A 21,513-nucleotide genomic window follows, 5' to 3' on the forward strand; every position below is an offset into this window, starting at 1 on the left:
TTATTCTTGCCTATATCTTGTAATATGAGAAACTACTTTGGCAATAATAACACACAATGTACTAACCATTGTTACTCTCCTAAAATCTTGTTTTGAGATTGTGTACCACTGTTTTTATTTTTTTTTCTTTCTTTAAAATAAAAATAACTGATGTAAAAAAAAAATGGAATGTTATCACATAACCTACAAAATAGTGAAAAGCTTTCCTTGGACAGGGGACTATTATCTACAATATATAAAGAATTAAAAAATCAGACCTCCCCCAAAATGAAGCATCCAATCAAAAAATGAGCAACTGAAACAAATAGACACAAATAACCAATAAATACATTTTTAAAATGTCCAACATCTCTGGCCATTAAAGAAATGCAAATTAAAACAATGTTGAGATGACATATTAACTCCAGAAAGAGTGGCCTTTTAAAACTACATAATAACAAACACTAGCGAGGCTATGGGAAGAAAGGAACCTTCTTATATAGTTGGTGGGAATGTGAAGTAGTACAACCTCTATGGAAATCAGTATAACCATTCCTCAAAAACTTAAAATTAGAATTGAACCCCTTTTATTATCTTCCCAAAAGAGTTAAACACATATTATAGTGAAATGTGTGTACCCATGTTTATAGCAGCACAACTTGTAATAGCCAAATCTTGAAAGTGGCATATGTGTTCATAAATAAATGAATGGATAAGAGAATGTGATATTTGTACACAGTGGAGTACTGTGCCATCCCACAAAGAAAAATAAACTGGAGTCATCTGTAGGAAAATGGATGTGCCTTGAGACCATAGGGCTAAGGAAATCAGACACACGGGTTAAATGTCACAGGGTTTCTCTTATATAAGAAATCCAAATTATAAATCTGTAAGTTAAAGAGCAAAATAGAAGGTAATAGGAAACCAGGAACTAGATCTTTTGCAGATGGGAAGATGCCAAGAGATTAAAAGAGAAGGAGAATGGGAAGAGGAGAAGGGGACATAGAAACCCTTAAGATGGGTTACATACCAGCTCCTCACAGTGATTGTAATCATTTTGTGCTGTAAGCATACACTACAAAGAATAAGAATTTTTAAAATTGCAATATGAGGAGACATGCTATAGGAGTAAATATCACCACTGGTTTCTTCAGAAAAATTTTTATAAGTATTGAAAAGCTCTCCTAGTAAGTTTTAAGTTCTGCTTGACAGCTTGAATGTTATCATGGGCTGCAGGTCCTGTGTCCCTTTCAGTGACAGACATATTCCACTTACATCCTGCCCAATGCATGACTCTGAAGTAATCATTTCATAATGGGTTCTTCAAATAAAAATGATGTCCACAAATAGGTTCTGGTTCTGATGGCCGCTCAGTCTCATGGGACCTTCTCCTGGAGGCAAAGAAGCAGAGCTGCTTTAGCTAACATCACTTTCACCAGAGTGTTTATGAGACTTTGAGGGTCAGGAGTTAAGTAGAATTAATTGCTTTTAGTACTTACCAACTATATTCTTAGATGATACTAGCATTGTATTGTCTCCCTAGTGTAAGAAACTGGAAGAGTGAACAAAATCTGAAAAATACAGTAGATACTGTGAAAGGGAAAGAAACTATTCAAAAGGAAAAAACAGGGCTGGCCAGATAGTCAGTGATTAAAGCACCTGCTTAGGCAGACGCAGGGGTCAGGGGCTGGATCCTGGGCCTGCCGTGCCAGCCCCGCCCCCAGGGCATGCTGAAACAGTGATGATTTTTTTCTTTCTTTTGCGGTACTGGGAATTGAACTCAGGACCTTGCACTTGCCAGGCAAGCGCTCATTGTATTGAGCTATCTCCCCAACCTGAGACAGTGATTGAGACTGGGCATGTGATGGCATGCACCTGTAATCCCAGCACTTCGGAGGCTGATAAGCAGGATCACTGTAAGTCAGATCTGTGTAGTGAGACCCTGTAGACCCTGTATGAAATACATAAAAAAAAGGAAAGAACAAGTAGGATGAGGACAAGGAGAAAAGAAAGAAAAATATATCTATAAATACACATACAAGAAAGTTAAGATAATTGAACTACTAATTGCTATGGTTTATTGAAAGGGACAGCTAATGCTTAATTAAAAAAATTTGACCAATTTTGCATGCTTATATCTGATAATCTGAGCAACTACTTTGAAGATAACTATGTAATATAAAAATCATTGATTTTCTGTCATCTCATTGTAAAACTTTTGTTTTAATGTTTAATTCTCTTTAAAATAAAAGAAAGATTAAACAAATTTAAAGGTAAAAACTGCAAGCACATAGCAATGAAGACTATGATGACTGCCAGGACAGTTTGATGCCACCGCCTGTTGGACTCCAGCAAAGGAGCCAGCAGTACACCCACTGTTGCCTTTGAAATATCAGTGTACATGCCAGCATGGTAAAAATGCAAGTAGCCTGTCAATGTGGTATTCTGAACACGGGCTGCTTGTCATGACATGCCTGTTACTGCTAAGATGTCTCTCGGGTAGGTGGATGTTCAAGAAGAAGGGGATGATGAATGAAAGCAAGAGACAGGAAAAGGAATACTGTGGGACAGTCCTGCTTCAAGGTTGTATATAGTGAGATTTTTGGACTTATGTGCAAACATGAGAAGCATAGAATTCTTTATCCTATTTTTAAAATATAATCTAATTTTTAAATGTTCTTTATCATATTATGTAGGGACTTAAGGTTTAACATATCAATACTTGATGAAAAATACCTGTTCCTTATTATGCCTAAGATGTTTGAAATGTAGTGAAATAGTGAGGTTAAGCTTGATAACGTAAATCGTTTGAGAATAACAATAAGCTTTTCTTCTGGATGGTTAACAACCTAAGTTTGCAGACCAAAATTAGAGAAAAAGGAGGGCTACAAGGAAAGCCAATATTTTGGCCCTACCCTTCTAAGGTCAGTTAAGACTCAGGACATATGAGAACTTGTACTGTAACGTCAAGTACCTCGGTAGTGTCCCAGATTTTCTGATCAAGAAGGTTATGGGGCCAAAGAGGAAATTGATCGATGACGTGGAGTGTGCCTAAGGAGAGTCACATGAGGAGAAGACACTCTCTCAGGCTTTCACAGAGAGCACATTGGCCAAGCAATGGCCGTGACTCATCCACATGGCTGCACTGACAAAGGTTCTACAATCTGAGGTACAGGATCTCAGGATAAATCCTGAGGGCATTTCACTGACCTTCTCAAACCAAAAAGCTACAACTCTTGTTGCATAGGTTCTGCTTTACCTTGGTCTTAACCATCCAGTAGAAAAGTATGAAGATGAAATATAGGAAGTAAAGCCATGTTGTTATGTTGAGCTGTGGGGGACTCACGTCAATAATTTCTGACATTGCCAATTAAACAGAAGACCCAATGCTATTATGGGCTTCTGTACTCTTTTAGAATATTTTGCTGAGTTTACACACCTATAATATTCAACAACGGAACTTAAAAAAAAATTGGGGTATAATGAATGTCCATTTTGTATCTGTATTCAAAGTGGTTGGGATAGATATATAGTTGCATTCTCTTAATAGAATGATTTTTTCTAATGGTGTTTGTAAGTAGGATCACAAGTCTGCATCTTGTACAGGAATTAACCACTAAGAAGAATATATGCAGTGTATTATTTGTTGAAACTGTACTTTCGATTTGATTTGAAACTGTCTCATTGCTATATGTTTATCAAAAAAACTTTGAAAAGAAAAAAAAAATGCAAGTAGCATCTTCATTATTTTAAAGTAGTTTTGAGCCTGGGGACCCCATAAATGGGAACTGGAGACTCTCAGGAATCCATCAACCAGTTTGAAAATCTTTGAGTTAGTAACTTTAAGGAATAAATATATTTTAGAGTGCTTGGAAAATCTGAGGCTTTGAGCCTTTATGTTAGCATGTTGTTTAGATGCTTATAGGTTCAGTTTACTTGATCCTTAAACCAAATTCCTAAACTTTATTTTATACATAAATCAATTTTAAATTGTTATAAGTACTCAGAGTAATGAAACCAACTTAAAACTTTTATTCAAGAATGTAGGTGCAACTTACCTTCTCTATCTTTTCTGCCTTCTGTGGACTAGTGAAGTTCTGTTTCTTAGTTCCCACTTCTATAGAGGCTACCATAATAATCAGGCACACAAGTGGTGAGAGTAGTCAGTTGTCTGTCCAAAGAAGAGAGGTGGTTCTGGTCTCCACCCTGGGAGAATTCAGAAATGAAGTTAAAAACTTCGATTGGCTTGTCTCTGAGGTGTTTTCTAAGGTAAATTCACAGGGAGAATATTATTTTGGAGTCATAAAATATGTAAAATGTTGGTTGATCATGGAAGCCTGGATTTGAGGTAGAAATCTAACAACAAAGTTAGGAAATGTGTAATTTGAAGAAGATGAAAACATTTAAGTCAAGGCTTTTCTTACCACTTATTAAAGGCAAGTTACCTTGTGTTCTACTGAGTGAATGAAAATATTTCATTCTTAAAACTAAAGAAAGCTACATTTGCAGAAGGGAAACTGGTAACTCAGTTTTTCTGTCTTCACTACAAAAGAAGCAGAAGTCTGACTGTACCAGTGTTTACTAGAGAAACAGATAGGACATAAGATACACAAACATAAGAAATTACATGTTTGGTTCACACTGGTCAGTCACAGAGTGGGATCAGGAAGCATGTGGAAGGTGTCTGCAGCTGGAGACTGAAGGGTACAGTCCATGGTCTGGAGCTCACTGCAGTGTGTGCAAGTCCCTGTCAGGAGGCTGATGGGTCTGTGAGGAAATGCTGAAGAATCTACAAGGAAAGCTGACAAGTTTATACTAAAAGGCTGAAGAATCCCAGGCAGAGTGGAAACAGTCTACAGCAGAAGCAAGCTGAAGGCAGAAACTATAGAGCTCCTCCAAAGGCTCAGCATTTGGTCCTTTCCCTTTTACTGTGTTCAGCCTTCTGCTCTTTATACCCACGCTGCCTTCCTCTTGCACATAGTTAACACAAACTTCTCAAGTTGACCAGAGAATGACATCCTAGAGTAGTAAGGACATGTGCTTCTCACCCCACGATATAGAACTGCTCTGTTACTTAGTGAAGCTTCTACACTCCTCAAGTTGACAAATGTACCAATCATAACAATGACATTGGCAAAGCTCTACCTCTTTTATAAAGCCTGGCCTCCCATAATCAGACCAATATTTTCATTTAGACAAACTTCCTCCTGCAACAAGTCAAGAAACACTAAACCTAAGTGGCCGAATGTCTCCTCCTTTTTCAACCAAGCCTTCTCTGGCTGCTCCTGATTTCACCTATCTGCCTCTTGTTTGAACTTAGCCCTCTATTTTCTTTTCTTTTCTTTTTTTTTTTTTTTTTTTTGGTGGAACTGGGGATTGAACTCTGGCCTTTGTGCTTGCCAGAGAAGCACTTATTCCACTGAGCCATCTCCCTGGCTCAGCGCTCTATTTTCTTTTGTTGTCTAAATTTAGAAACATTTTTTGACAGCTCTTTCACTTTTTGTGTTTTTCTTTTTCTAGTGAGTTTTTCTTTCTTCAGCCCTCGAGTGAGGACAGGAAAGCAGGTGTGTTCTGGGCCTTCTCTAGGCATGTTCACGGCTGTATTCATCAGGACTCCTGCTCTGTTACCTCAGCTGGCTCTTCATATTGAATGCTTGGATTGGCTCTTGGAAATCTACCATCTTGGCAAGTTCTGTGGCTTCCTGTGCTTTTCTACAACTTTGTTCCACTGCTTCAGGCAGTGCCTATATTCTGTAGGTGCACAGCAGGCTACTTAGAAACTCAGAACTCACAAGACCTTCCTGGAGGGTGTTGAGGGTCAGTCCTACATGCTTTGAAAGTTCCTAAAATGGAACAGGGGGCTCTGAGTTAAGTTGAAAGGTAGTTGAGGTAGTATGTCCTTTTAGTTTTTTGTATGAAAGTTTCTTGACTGCAGTGCTTGCATTCTGACTGAAGTAGAGTTTGTTTTGTTTTGTTTTAGGAAAAATTTCAACCCCTAGATCAAGTTGTGATGGATGACATATTTCCAGATTGCATTTTGTTACTGAAAGTTCTAGAACTTGAGAAGTTACTTCATCATGTGACAGATGAAAAAGGTTTGTAATGTCGACTTTTGAAGTCAGGCTATAGTTAGTAGAAAGGCTGGGCCTTTATCTGAGAATGTAGCCACTTAGAGACTCTCTGGCTATGAGACTTATTTTTATCCTCTTATCTTTTAGTAGTACATTTTAGGTATACACAGCGATCCTATTAATCATGGGGAATCTGTATCTGTACATGACATACCTTACTGCTGCTTATTTTCCCATCTCCCTCTCTTCCTTTCAACTCTTTCCCCTCTTCATTTAAAAAAAGCTTTGTTTCCTTTTTTTTTCCCTTCTGTTCTCTTTTTATCCCTTCTTTTATCCTTCCTGCCTACGTTGTTCCCTTTCTCTTTTGAACATTTTCTTGTATTTCCCAGTACCTGTTGCACATTTTGGTCCTCATTTACGCTTGCAGTTTCTCACATCAGACAGATGATTGAGTACTTAAACATAGGTGTCCAATTTATTTCACTTAAGAGTATGATCTCAAGGTACATCCATTTAGCTAGAAATGTCTCAAGTTCATCCTTCTTTAGTGCTGAGGTAGTACTCCATTGTATAAAAAAAATCTTTGGGCTAGGGAGATAGCTCAGTAGAATACAAACTTGCCTAGGAAGTGCAAGGTCCTGAGTTCAGTCCCTGGTACCACAAAGAAATAAAATAAAAATAAAAAATCTTCATCCATTTATCTGTCAATACGTGTTAGGGCTGCTTCCAAGATTTAGCTATCACAAACTGGATGCTCTAGGCATGGGTGTGTATGTATGTCACTGTGGTATGAAGCTTTTAATTCTTTCAGGAAGATGCCTAGAAGATGAACAGCTGGGTCAAATGGTACCTCTAGCTTTAGTTTTTTAAGGAATCTCCACACTGAATTCTGCAGTGGTTGTACCAGTCTACACTACCACCAACAGTGGAGAAGGGTTCCTTTTTCCCCACAGCACCACCAGCATTTATTGATTGATTTCTTACTAATAGCCATTCTCCCTAGAATGAGATGGAATCTCAGCGTTGCTTTAATTTCCATCTCAGATGACCAGGGATGGTGAATAGTTTTCCATATATTTATTTGTTGTTTCTACTTCTTCCTCTGAGAAATATCTGTTCATTTCAGATGCCCATTTTTTTAATTGGGTCTTCAAATTTGCAGAGTCTTAGTTTTGGGTTTTTTTTTTGTTTGATTAGTTTTTGTTTTTGAGTTCTTTGTAAAGTCTAATTAATCCTTTGTTTGATGAATACTGCTTTTTGGGTTTTTTGTTGTTGTTGTTATTTTGTTTTGTTTTAGTACCAGGAATTAAACACACAACCTTGTGCTTTTCAGCAGTTTAATGTTACTAATGCCTAGAGTGTTTATTGAACACCTGCTGAGCACCATATGTTGAACACTAGCACTAGGCTTTAAGGACAAGTAAGGCATTGTCCCTTGTGTCACTTTGCTTTGAGTGAGATGGTGGCAAATGACAAGCAGGGTAATACCAGGATGGTGTAAAGGCAGTAAATCCTGTATTTCCTGGGATGCCTCAGGACAGACTTGATTTGAGTGGAGAGCATAGGTAGGTGGAGATCTTTTGCTTTCTGAGTACAAAAATGTCCTCAGTAGAGCCTTAGAGAATGAGCCCAGCCGAAGTGTGAAAAAGGCATGGACTTGTAGAAAAGGTGGTTATGCATAGGAATCCCAAGGAAGTTAATGTAGCTAGAGTAAGCTGCTCTCTAGCATAGAGGGTGCTGGGGAGGAATTTAGGCAGTAAAGAGGGGGATAGAAATGCTAAGCAAGAGTCCAGATGGGAGGGGCCTTAAACACATCTGGGCTTGACCTAATGGTGATAGCATGTCTATAAAATTTTTATCAGTACAGTGCTAAGTGAAGCCAAATCCAGGTCTGTAGGACATTGCTGTTATCTAGATGGCAGGTCATGGGAGCCTGCGCTTAAGAGATGGTACTGGAAGGAAGTGCAGTTAAGTGGTGGAGCCAACCACATGAGTCACTAGGTAGCGATCAAGGATAAAGAGGAATCTAGGGGCTGGGGAGATAGCTCAGTAGAATAAGCGCTTGTCTGGCAAGCACAAGGGCCTGAATTCAATCCTTGGTTCCAGCCAAGAAAAAAAAAAAAAAAAAAAAGAGAGAGAGAAATCTAGAATGGCTCCTGGGCGTATACCTTGACCCACAGACTGTGTCATGCTCTCTTGGAGATGGGAGCATGGGCTAGAGTAGCAGCTGGAGGGTGAGGTAATTTTAGATATTATGCACTTGAATTTTGAGAAAAGGAAGGAAAAATAATGAGAAAAGCAAGTGAGGCATTAAGGACAAATATGATTTGCAAGTCAAAAACACTGGGCAGACTTAGCACCACTGTCTCCATAACTCATCCAAGTAGTCTCAGGGTTAATCTGGAAACACAGTATGAAATTGAGAACAGTAGGCCAATAAGTTATGATTGCTTGGGGGTCACAGTTGGTCTGGCTCACTGTGACAGTTCTTCTGGGACCAAGATGGGTGATTCCAAGGTGTGTCCACTTACGAGAGCCCTGAGGTTACATTTCACATGTGAGGGGTCCTCTAATTCTTGGATGCGCTTGAGACTCCAGTTTGGATATGAGGGGGTTTAGTGTCCAGATTGTATCAAAGCAGTCCCACTGAAGACGTTTCCTGGTGCCATATTTGCAGAAGATGCAAGCCTTTTGCGAGTGACAAACAAAATAATGCACAACCATCTTTGAAAGCTAACATAATGAATAATTATAGGCATTTTTAATTTTTGTCAATTTAACTCAAAAATGGAATTAACTTATATCCAGAATCCCACCATTATAAAAATAGCTACCTTAAGGCAAAACCCAGAGACGCAGATTATTAAACAGTGTTAATACTTGTGCATTTTTTTTACTTCATGTCCCAACTTGAAAGCAAGGGCTTTATTCTCAGTTCATCCTGCTTGCACAGAAAATAACCAGCTAGGTGTACTTTTGTGTGAACCTCTGTCCTATTCTCCTTGACCTCAACATTGCCAGTTAGAAGGACTGCGCTTCTGTGTTCAACTTAGGTCTGTCTTGTCTTGTCTTGTCTTGTCTTGTCTTGTCTTGTCTTGTCTTGTCTTGTCTGTCTGTCTGTCTGTCTGTCTGTCTGTCTGTCTGTCTGTCTAATTGATCTATCTATCTATCTATCTATCTGTCAAATTTCTAAAATCCAAGAGCTCAAAGTTTCATGCTTAAATGATAGGAAGCCCAAGCAAAGTACTGCAGATTAAATGTCACACAGTAAAAGATACAAATTGACAGAGATTTGTTATTGATATTGTCTTCTCTTAATAAACTGTAGCCTCTAAATTTGACATAATGGACAGTTTAAAAACAAAACCAGATAATTTTAAAACATTTAGAAGGAAAAATAAATCATAAATGTGTCATGCCTTTCTTCATTAAGGCTTATCAGAATTCACACAAGCAGTTTTACATTATTTACTTCACTCCTTCACCCAAAATGTAAATACATGAAATAGTTTTCTTTATAAGGTCTGTGTTCAAGGACAGTATACTAGGATGAACATATTTTTCCATGATTCACAGGAAATTTCCATCATTATAATGATTTAGCTTTATAATGATTAATAGAGCCTGTCAAAAAAAGGTACAGGACTGGGGAAATAGCTCAGCAGCATAAGCACCTGCTTGGCAAACACAAGGTTCGAAGTTCAATCTCCTGTACTGCAACAACAAAAAAGATAAAGCATAGGACATGAAGAATGACCATACTTGTTATTTTATGCATATGATTATCTAATCCTTCCAGTAATTTCCTGTCATTGTTACTATGATCTGCAACTTTAGAAGTGAGGAAGCAAAGGCTCAAAGAGTTGCAGTAACTTCACTGACATCACAGAACGTGAAGTAGAACCAGGATTTGTACATGTGTTCGTCAGGCAGGGGCCCCTGCCCTTCCCTATTACAGCCCTTTCAAGTTATCTGCTAGAGTTTTTAGGTAGTGTCTCAGATACAAATAAAATTGAGAGATTTGTATTTAAAGCCTCTACTGTATCTCCTCATAATAATTTCCATCTAGGTAGCACAAGAAGTAGGCAGGAAAGCAGATAGATGTGGAATATCTTAAGGACTAAAAAACTTTTATCCCTACGAAGGGTTTCATAAGTTTTCAGGCACTGTATATAGTTCCCTACAAGGTAGCCTTTTGGTGATTGAGTTGAGGACTGGCTGCTTACTTTAAATTTTTGTCCATTTATAAATAATGTTTGTTTTCATTCTCTGTTGTTTATTTCTAGATTTTTAAGAAAAATAAGGCAAAATATATGTATGACAGGGAGAATAATCAAAGAAGAAAGCTGATTTTATTTTTTTTAATTTCCATCCTTTTCAGAGGCATTTGTGTGGATAGAATAAAGCCTGAAATGTTCAAATCTCTTTCCAGATATTTTCTTACTGAATTCCAGATGCATGCTGGGGTGTCTGTGACCTTTGTAGATCAAGTCAAGTCTGCTGGATTTGAGAGAATGGACTCCTCTGGCCTTCTAAGGTCCAGAATAAGCCCAGCCCGACAGTGGTGGCCATGACTTTAGCCTTGCCTGCTTTATTAGAAATGGAATACCATGTCTGTGTTTGCTGGCTCTGGCATTCTGAGCACATTTCTTGTCAAAGAGCCTCACATTCAGAGGAGAGATGAACAAAGGGTCATGAACTTTGCCTTTGCTGTAACTTTCTGCTTCATATTTCAAGCCAAAACTTCAATGGCCTATCTGATGCAATTAACAGGAAGAGCCAGGAAAACTTACCTGATTAAAAGACTCCAATTGCAGTTGCCAAGTTTCAGTACCCAGGAGGTTAGAGAAAAAAGGGACCATGTGAGTTTCTTCATTATAAGAAACATTAAGAAAGTTGACTTGAAAATATGCTCCAGGCAGTTTGTTCAACAATACATCAGGGAAATTTAAGTTTGTGAACTGATTACCCAATTGCTGAACATGTTATTTAATTGTGGACTTACTCTTACACCATATTTATTTTGTAAACTCAATTTTTCCAGATGTTTGAGGCCAGTTTTATAGGCACCAGACACTTAAGGGAAAAAGCCCTTCCAGCATATATTGTCTAACTCACTAAGGCTCACAAATGTTAAGTTTATGACACACATGACAAATGGTATTTTTCATAATTGTAGGCAGTCTGTGGCAATCATGAATACATTAACCCTCCTTCCTTTTTGAAATCTATAAATTTTTAAATTAAGCTCAGTCTATATACTTTGTCTTTGGTAGCATTGTAGGATACAGTGATCATCTTTACAGCAGCTGTACAATAAGGTAGATATAAACTTATAATGTAAAAACTTCCTAGAAAGAAAATTGCAAACCTAGCTTGTGTCCCTGCCGAAGCCTATTACACTATAAGGGGAAAAATAATACTCAAAGAACTCACTCTTCTTTCAGGATATAGATGAGAGAAGAATTTTATGGAATCAAAATTACCCCAATAGCACAATCAGAATTGTTACAAAAAGTAACCCAAACCAAATTCTTGCTGTCATACCCTGAATAAATTTTAATACGATATTGGAAAATCAAATACATAAGACCCAAGTTAGGGTTGTTGCAGCAGGGCAAATATGATTAAGCATGAGAAAATTAGAGTAATTCATAAATTTATTATACATACAAAAGAACTATATGGTCATTTCAATAGAAATAAAATAATATTTGACAGAATTCAGCCATGAAATAATTTCATAGCAAATTAGAAATAGTAGGAGCTCCCATAATCTGGCAAAGGTACCTGTGGCAAGTTTCTGTTATCATCTCTAGTGTAAAAGACAATGTGCTTTTCCCCTAAGACAAACAAGAACAATACCTCTCACTGCCTGTATTGACCATTGTGGTAGAAGTCCTAATAGATTTTGTAAGACAAGTCATAAAAAGCATACAAATTGAAGAGTCAGTATTAAAATTGTCTTTCTTTGTGTCCTGTTGCTACTTGCTCAGGATTTTGTAGAGTTTACTTCATGTCACTTAAACCCAGTCTTCTAAAATATGGGCAAATAATGTTTTTTACCTGAGACTCATTCTGAGTGAAATGAGAAAATGTAAGCAGCCTAAATAAATGTTGCTTTCTGGTACTATCATGAACAAATATCACTGTCACTAACTTTTCTTAGCTAATCCTGTTTTCTGTGTGTCAAGCGTTATACTATAGGATATATATATATATATATATATATATATATATATATATATATATATGTTATAGCATTTCATCCTCAAGCCGCTGATGAACATTCCCTTCACGTGGGAGGAAATAAGCTTTGAGAGTGAGGTGACTTCTTCAGGGCCCATTCCTGTTGGGGTGTGCATGCGCCACAGTGCTTGTTGTGTCCCTTGCATGAGACCATTTCTAAGAGGAATAGGAAAGACCCCTCAAGGGGCTTAGAAGGTTGGAGGCTAGAAAGAAAAACTGGCACATTTTAGCTCTATCGGGAAATTTGGAGGTAGGAGCCAAAGAGCAGTGAATAGGACAGACCGCAGAATTTTTTAGGAGAGACTTCAGCCCTGTTTTTTGGGAGAGTCTTTGTCTCAGGTGCCGAATGGAAGGTCTAAAAGTCATCCAGCAACATACAGTTATTGAATGCCTGCTGTGTGCACCTTAAATTCCCTTCATTTGTGCATAGCATCATCTCCAGAGAAACTGAGTCCAGTCCTAGGGGCCCAGCTGCTATAACAAGCTGTTTGTCTGGGAGTCCTGTCTCTAGGACAGCTGGGATCCTCACACTTCAAGCAGCATATCCCTTGAGGCTGTCCCTCCTTATTATTCCAGTGACATGTTCTGAAAATGGATGCAGAGGTCCAGCTCCCACTCTGTGCTGCCTTGTCTTGTCTATCATGTTGATAGCCATAGGCTTAATGCAGGTGAGTGAGTACAGACTAAGGCTGGGAACTTCCAGTCCCTCCCATACACACCACCTAGCAGACTGCAAGCATCTATCCCTGAATAAACAATTTCCATTTCCCATGATGTGGAGAGAAGGAAAGAGAGCGTCACTCTATGTGGCTCACAGGTGGTGAGTTTGCATTGGCCTGAGGGCTTCTAGTGATCACAAAGATTACTCCTGCCGGTCATAAAGGAGGCCAGAGTGAGAGGACTGCCTTTGCTAATTGCACAGGAAGGAAAAATTATCAATGAAAAGTGTTGTAGAGGAAATCCGGGTTTAATGATGTGATATATAACGCTGGGTGGATTGTGAAGAAAGGAAGTATAATTTATAGGAAGTGGCTTTTTATCCCCACAAGGAGCCAGGTTGAGCCTACCATAAATCTAAATTCCCTTGACTTAGCCATGATTGTATTCGTAATACTTTGAAAGACAGACATATCTATTCTTTTCTATTGCACTAATCCCACCAGGCTAGCACTGAGGGGTTAACAAGACTTCTCCCTCCTTATTATATGCAATGAACTTCATAGACATCTGCCTTTAGTTTCACTTCTTTCCCCTGAGAGTTCCATTTTTAATTTAGAAAAGAAATATTTCATTGAAAACATTGAAGTAAACTTAAAATGATGGAGAAAAATTAAGATTACTTAGTAGGTTAATTTTCTTAGTTTTAAAAATTATCTTTTCTACAGAGTTGTTTGCATAATTTGATTTCTTACCTTTTCTCTCATTTAGTTGGAAGACTTCTGAGTCACTCTGTCTGGTGGTTTTCCTAAAGTCTCAAGCATGCTGTCTGGTTTATAGTTTGATTTTTTAAAGGATGTTAGCTATTATGAAATATTGTTAAATTGTTAACTTGTATATGATACAACATTAAGAGTTCTTCTTTGTTTGTTTAATTCACTATACTGTTCTTGTTTGTTTCATTTTTACTTAATCCAGAAATAGACAACAAGAAATATTACAAATACAGCAAAGAAAAAACATTAAAGTGGCTGGGAAAAAAGGTATGTATGGTTTCTATCTAATGCCATTTAAAAAAAAATAAGAATATCTTAAAAAAAAAATCTATAGATAAGGCAGAAAGACTAAATCCAGAGAGCATCCTGTGTAGCCACTAAAAAAGAGGAAAGCTGTATAGAGAAATCTCAGATTGATAACCAACTAAAAACTATGTGGTTTTGTTTGTTGTTTGGCCTGCATTGTCCTTTCTCCTTCATGTCAACACAGGATGAAAGGTTTCATGCTGCTGAGTTAGTGCAGGATGGAGCCTTCCAAGCAGGACAGTACTGGAACATTGCTGCTTTTAACCCAGCAGGTGTCTCCTAGGGTAAAGTTGCTCACCTAGCCAGCCAGGGATGGAGAGAAGAAACTTGGGGTAGACTAGGAGGGCGTATGTGTTCAGTGTGTGGAGTCTGAAGAGGGGTCTCTGCCAGGCAAACCTTGTATTTTATACATTCTGAACATTTTCAGTTTATATAAGATCTGTAAAACTTTTGAGTTTATATAAGATTTGTAGCTTCCTTCTGGAGGTATTAAAATATTTCAAGTTTGTATAACTAGAAAATCTTACTTTTAGTTTTCAAAGGTATGTTTGCTAAGTATAAAATTCAAAAAGAACAGATCTTTTCTTTCAGTCCTTTAATTAATCTAGTTTCTTACACCTTTGGTCCTTTTTTTTTCTTTCTAATGTGGAATAAGATGTTATTTAATGTTGTTCTTCCATAGCTAATATTTTTATGTATATGCTTTAATGATTTTTTTCTTTACAAGAAAAAAAAGATTTGTAGCTTTAGTTTTTAAGTCAGGTCAATAGGTCACTACCAGTATTTCTCTTGAAATAAAACGGGATAGAATAGGTTAAGACAGGACAGAATGAATGAAAATACAGCACAGAGGAAAGGTAAATGTTTTGGGTTTGTTTTGTTTTGTTTTGTTTTGTTTTGTTTTGTTTTGTTTTGTGGAACCGGGGATTGAACTCAGGCCCTTGCACTTGCCAGGGAAGTGCTTATTCTACTGAGCCATTTCCCCGGCCCCTTGGAAGAGTAAATATTAAGGATAGCTCTGTGAAATGTATTTTGAGATATGTGTCTGACTACTGGTTTGCAGAATATTTTTAGTGTAGGCTGAAGTCTACAAAACAACCACCAGTACTGTAGAAAAGCTGATTTCCCTTGTCTCGTGTATGTTGTCTGTCATATGATGTTACTGATACATTAGGAATCTGGAAACAGAAATGAGTTAATCAGGCTCTTAATATACAAAGTAGTATTCCACTTACGGTAATGCTTATAATAGTGTTACCCTGTGTAGGTAAAAATTCTGAACAAAACCTTGGCATTTCATTTTTGCTCTTAAGAAATGTTAATAGAGTGACTTGCACAGCTATGTTTATATTTATTATGTTTCTCAGGAAGTAGGAAATTTGGGAAGGGTGTTAGAAATTATTGTGGATAGGCTTTGTGCCATTTTATGAGGTAGCTAGTGTTTGTATGCCCCAAGGCATTTTTCACAGTCACATAAAAGTTAAAAGGTCCAGGTCACAGCAGACCCCTGCAAACAGACTGCAGTCAGTGTTCTCAGTCACAATATGTCGCCACTCATATCAGGTAGGTCACTAGAAGTCCTTGCATTGGAATCACTCACCAATGTTGCTGTGACCCAGCCTCTCTCCCATTGTGCAGCCATGTCATCTTTTGATTCTAGTCAAGATGCTCATAGGTTCTCACGTACTTTTTTCCAGATCATAAATGGATTTAGGGCCATCTGGAACATCACGAATTTCTTAAGTTGAAAATACCCTGATTCACCCCGGTGGTTACTTCCTAGGTTAATCAGACAGTGGCAGCCTTAAAAGCCAATCACGTCAGTGTTGGTGCCCGGGTACAGTCAGCTGCATTTTTCTCTGGTGATCAGGTTTCCAGTGATAAAGAAGGTAAGTAAGTGATTTTATCAGAAATATACCCAGTTCCTATCTTGGGTTAAGTTGCTTAGGTATAAATGCCTATGTGAGGATTCAGAACTCATAATGAATGGCACAGAAGCTTCATATTCTTGTCCATGTTCACATAGATCTTGGGGTAGGTAGGTGTTTCTACCGTGGGCCACTTGTGTCAGGAATTGATCCTTGAATCATTCACTCAGCAAGTAGTTGTTTCATACTAATAGTGATATCCTATCTAAGACACTGTCCTTTCTTGAGAGAGTGTCATGTGCCAGGCCCTTGGCTAAACTGCAGGTATTCAGATGGGATCTCTGACCTTCTCAGGAAGTCTCAGGAGAGTCAGGACTGTCTCTGACGTCACTCAGCTGTTCAGTGGCAAAGCTGAGCTGATGCTGGAGCTTGTCTCACTCTAAAATCCACACTATTCAACTTTTTGTTGCAATGTTCCCTTGGCATGTGGCTTATTATTGTTAAGGTTTATTATTACGATTTTTCTTATATAGTAGCCCCTTATTTTTATATGTATAATTGAATAAGAAGTTACATAATTCAACTGAAATTCTCAAATGATAGGGTAGGAATTACTCTTGACTTTAAGCTCCAATTCAGTGTTTCCTTGTTCTGGATATACAGCGTGCACAACTCCCCATGTCTGCATATAGCTATGAAAAATGAGCATGAGGAAAAATGGCCTGTTTGTGATCAGCAGTAATTCAGGCAGTCTTTGATTTTCAGAAATTATTTTATGACACCTTAACCTAGCTGGCTTTTGCTGTTCTGAGAGTGGTGGACAGCACACTTGCCATAAACAAGTTATCACTGTCTGTACCCTACATTAACAACAGAAGAGAAAGAAAAAGAAGAAATGAGTCAAATGGGGAGATGGATGGATGAATGTGCTGTAGAGCTATAGACTGGTTAGAGGAGTAGAAGAGATGTTAGAGGTTAAACAGAACTCACTTTAAAAATTAAAAATTGGTCTCAGAGAAATCCTAAAGGTATGAAAAGTCTTCTGCTCTAAGCTCAGCCCTTTTACCCAGACTCTACATCTCCAGTTCTCTGGGTTACATTGCTGTTGAATGTCCCAGCCTCAAAGTAAGTGTGTACGCTTCATCAGTGTTTTCTTGGATCTCCGGTTTGACCTAGTATCAGATTTAGCAAGTGAACTGTGTCCTGACTTTCTTAAAGTAGTTTTCCTTTGTTTCTTCAGCCCTACTGGATAAGTACTGTCCTAAAACCCTAAGCACATATTAAGAAGGGCCCAGTGATAACTTCTAGTTCCACATAATAGAAAAATCTCCTTTTTAAGATTTTTGACATCAGGTAGTCCCCAGACAGTAGTCGTTTTCTAGATAATACTGGCACATTGTTACCATAGCTTGAAAGCAGAGCAGAAAGGAGAAAAGGAAGAAAATGAATGTCCCGGTAGCAAAATTAGACCGAACTTTTGGAAATTCATTTCTCCTTGTGGTTATCCCAACCCCTGATTAAGCTTGATTGCCCCCACATTCTGTACACAATACTGGATGAAGAAACTGAATTTGGAAACAGATGGTATTTATTTAATTCATATCAGAGCTCTATTTTTATACTGAAGGTCTAGCGGCTCTAGGATTAGTATACATTCTACTGAATAAGTTGTTTTGGAAATATCTATAATGTTTGAGATTTTTTTATAAAGCAAATATGTAATAGAAATATATCAATGATTTTTTATTTCTTTTATATGAATATACTCATTACACTCAGATTAGATTTATTCTGTGTTAAAGTAGACTTAGAAAAGATTAACCTTAAATGTGATATGTATAGCTCATGCTGTAATAGCTCATTTAAAAATTTTATTTGTATTTCAGTGCCTCAGCTAAGAAAACACCCCTGAGTTGTTCTTTGATTTTTACTGTTATTTGATGGTGTCAGTATACTATCTTGTCTTTGGTATCATCCTGTGCCCTAGTTCATTGGTGACATTTCTCCTTGACACTGATAGACAGTAAAGAGCATCTCCATTTTGCTAATCAGGCAGACAATGAGAATAGAAACTCTGGTAAATTTCACTATAAAACCATCATAATCACTACTTGTTTTTTTTTTTTTCTTTTATTCTTTTATTTCTTTCAGAGGATTACATTCGTTATGCCCATGGTTTAATATCTGACTACATCCCTAAAGAATTAAGTGACAACTTATCTAAATACTTGAAGTAAGTGTCATTTATCTTGGGGCCTAATTAACAAGTATCTTCATCCTTTTTGATTTTCCAGCAATAAGTTTCTTTATGGTTTATTATATCATTGCTTATGGTGAGATTTTATTCTTGAGCTATGTCATATCCTCTGTGGAATGGAAATTATTTTTAAAAGACATTGGTTGGAATGAATTGAATAGTTAGAAACTGATTGCAGCAACTTTGTATCCTTCATATGATTTTGTAGGATAATGTACATTAAACTTATTCCCAGTGAAATTTAATTAATTTGGTTCTTTGCTGTCATTTCGAGAGAAAGAAAACTGGGGAATGAAGTGGTGGATGACATGTAGAATATCTTTAAAACTTACATTTTAAAGTTTTATGCCATTTTTATCGTAGCACTAAGTTCACTAAATACCTTTCTAATTCTAAGTACTTGGAACTCAGAATCATTTGAAAAACTGTTCTTGAGGGATAGCTTCATTTGTAGTCCATTGTAAAAATATTGTAATATAATATAAGGACCTTACTCTTGTGTAGCATAACTTGTGATAATGGTCAAGATTTGAGTGTTATTAACGTTTTTTGTCTGTGCTGATTTCATACCTTTTCCCGAACCTTACACAATCCCATTTTTTTCCCTACGTAATAGATAATAACCTACAAAGTTGCTGCTTATAGCAAATTCTAGAGAATATTTAGAATAGTGCAACTGGTTTCTCTAGCAGTGAAAGTGTGTCAAAAACTTCTTAGCCATCTTTCTGTTTAACACTTCCCTTGCATTCTCCACTGCTTGTCTTGTTCACTATCTAATGTTTTCATAATTCATTATTTGTTTAGATTCTTTTCCCTCCACTGAATTTTTTTTTACATTTACTTTAAAGAAAGTCTAGCAATAATTGATATGACATTAGAAGCAGTATGCATTTAGAAGACCTAAATGACAGGTATTTCAAGCGTGGTTATAGTATTACACGTTACCGTCCCCAGTGTAGTTGCTTAGTTCACAGATATCAGCATATATAGTTAGTCAGAGTGAGAATTCTACCCACTAACTGCTATTTTCAAAAACCTGATGGAGATTCTTAGGGCCATTGTCTTAATCATCTTGTTTATATAAATGTATGGTTTTGCTCCGGCCATATTTCCTGACTTTTCTCCTTTCTCTCTCTTAGTTGTTTAATCCTTAAGTTCTCTTTCCACTTAACTTCTTTTGAGTTCTTACACTAGGGAGACAATAGGATATTTGCACATGTGGGTCTGATTCACCTGAAATTTTTAATTTGGAGTTAAACATTTGTGGAGAGAGACCAATTAAACTTCTCTTTAGTGGGAGCAACAGTAAAGTTTATTTGGCTTTTGTCAATAGTTACAATAATTTTCACTTTTAAATAAATATTAGTACCATTATTTATGAAGAAGCATTTCAATTCCAAAACACAACATTGAGGGTATAGACAAACTCTATTTCAACAGATGGTTTAAATTTTTTTTCTTTTGATAATTCCAACATTAGGCATTAAGTAGTAAAATAAGATTCATCTATTCATAGAAATTTTATTTTTTACTCTGAAATAATGGCACAAGATCTGTTGAAGCAATGCTATGAAAAAAGAAAGACTCCCCAAATTTTAAATGGGCCCAGCCTCTATTTGCTTGTCTGTGAAAAACCAAGACTGTGACTCTGTTTTTTAAACTTCCTTAGGCTTCCAGAAATTTCAGCTCCATTGCCAAACCCTCCATCAAAGGTAAGGAATTGTGACTAAAATACGTATGGGAGACCTGGAAAAATATCACTTTTACCACATGAATTTAGATTGTTGTAGGAATAGATCCCTAAGGAGGGTCAGAAGAGAAATACAGCCCCTTAAAAGGGTCTTTTTTTTTTTCTTTTTTTTTTGTCTTTCTTAAAATTATGTTCTTTTTTGGTACCTCAATTGAACTGCTGCTTGCTAGGCAGGCACTGTACCGCTGAGCTATATCCCTACTCCAATACAGCCCCTTTGAAACTTAGGAGAAAAATAACCTCTGCAGTTGTCTCAATTATTCCATTGGTACTCAAGTTCCTCCATCAGCCTAGCACCAAACTAATCAGCCAACAGGGTAGGGCTGCCCCCAGAGAAAGGTACCACCTCAACCCCATAAATGGAAGACCACTGACCACATCAGGCAGTTACCCAGCTCTGGGTACCCCACTTCTCATTGTATGGTGTACCATAGTTTGAACAAATGTACTATGTCTTCTGCTAGCCTTCCTGTCCATGCCCAGGATTTGATTTTTGTAGTGATACACTTGATTGTTTTCAAGGAATACTTCTGTCAGTCAGGAGATAATCTTTTGTATCTCACTGTCGTAGACAGCATCTTACTATTGTAAGATTTTTTTTTTTGTTTTGTTTTGTTTTGCCTCGTTTCCCTTACTAGTCCATCCTGTCTGAATCTCCACTCACCCTAACCATACCTCCTTCAATCTTGTTATAGTTGTTTCTGTCAGCTAGCAGAGCTCCAACGGGTTTGGAGATATTCCTGTATTGCTTCCTACAAACCATTTGTAAGAGTGATAAGACTAGACCTCACATTAATTCCTACTCTACTCTTTGTTCTTCTTGGTCCAGAATTACATTCACTTAATCATGTTTTTATAGTGTGTGTCTGAGCCCCTTGTCCATTTCTGCTGAAATATTGTCCTAATCCAGAGCAAACTGATCCTTAAATAACCAAAATATCAGTAACTGTTTCAGTCCTAAAGTTTCTAAATATTCAGTAGTGTACCAGGAATAGCATACAAGCTAGCTGTGTACATTTTCTTCATAAAACCATAACTGATGTTATGTTTGGTTGTGAGTTATTAAACCCCTGACCAAAGTGTCACACTTATTAAATGTCTTACATTTGTATGTAATAATTTGATCTTCAGTACTAGCTGTAGAATTTTCGGAGCTTATCTCTCTCTGATGGCAGAAACAGCTTGAAGAGGGATCCGAAGATAGTGCAAAGACAGTAAATTTTATCAACAGAAGAAAGAAATGCAGTGCATTCTGTGGAGTGCGGCTGGGCAGAGCCGGGTAACTGCTAAGTATGGAGCCATGGTGCTGTTTTTATGAGGTTGAGGTGGTGGTCCCTCCCTCGGAGGGAGTCCCACCTACTTTTTTTTGTTGTTATTGTTGTTGGTAAGCTGATACAGCATGTTGAGTGGGTGTTATTGTAGTAATATTACAAAAACAAAATGGTAGGTTGCCCCTTGTTTACATTCTCTGAACACTGCAGAGATCTGTTTTTCTCCTAAGCTGTAATGGGCCTGCATCTCATTTCTGACCCTACCCAGGGGCTTCTATCTGTCCCTACCTTCCTCCCCCTGGAAACAGTCAACCAGATGCCGGGTGGGA

The 21,513-nt window shown here is 37.5% G+C and overlaps 1 protein-coding gene across 9 annotated transcripts in view; it reads left to right on the forward strand.

Annotated features, from left to right (window-relative positions):
* Rnaseh2b (ribonuclease H2 subunit B) overlaps positions 1-21,513 on the forward strand; it is an 83,865-nt gene that overhangs the window by 35,241 nt on the left and 27,111 nt on the right. For all 9 annotated transcript variants that reach the window (XM_023717298.1, XM_023717304.1, XM_023717300.1 and 6 more), the window contains 5 exons: positions 5,960-6,074; positions 13,935-13,999; positions 15,822-15,927; positions 18,058-18,139; positions 19,833-19,875. In XM_023717298.1, coding sequence (XP_023573066.1) covers positions 5,960-6,074; positions 13,935-13,999; positions 15,822-15,927; positions 18,058-18,139; positions 19,833-19,875 — 411 coding nt within the window. The remainder of the gene's footprint in view (positions 1-5,959; positions 6,075-13,934; positions 14,000-15,821; positions 15,928-18,057; positions 18,140-19,832; positions 19,876-21,513) is intronic.

Source organism: Octodon degus, unplaced genomic scaffold (genome assembly GCF_000260255.1).
Source record: "Octodon degus isolate 3935 unplaced genomic scaffold, OctDeg1.0 scaffold00051, whole genome shotgun sequence".
In the NCBI taxonomy this organism is placed as follows: Eukaryota; Metazoa; Chordata; class Mammalia; order Rodentia; family Octodontidae; genus Octodon; species Octodon degus.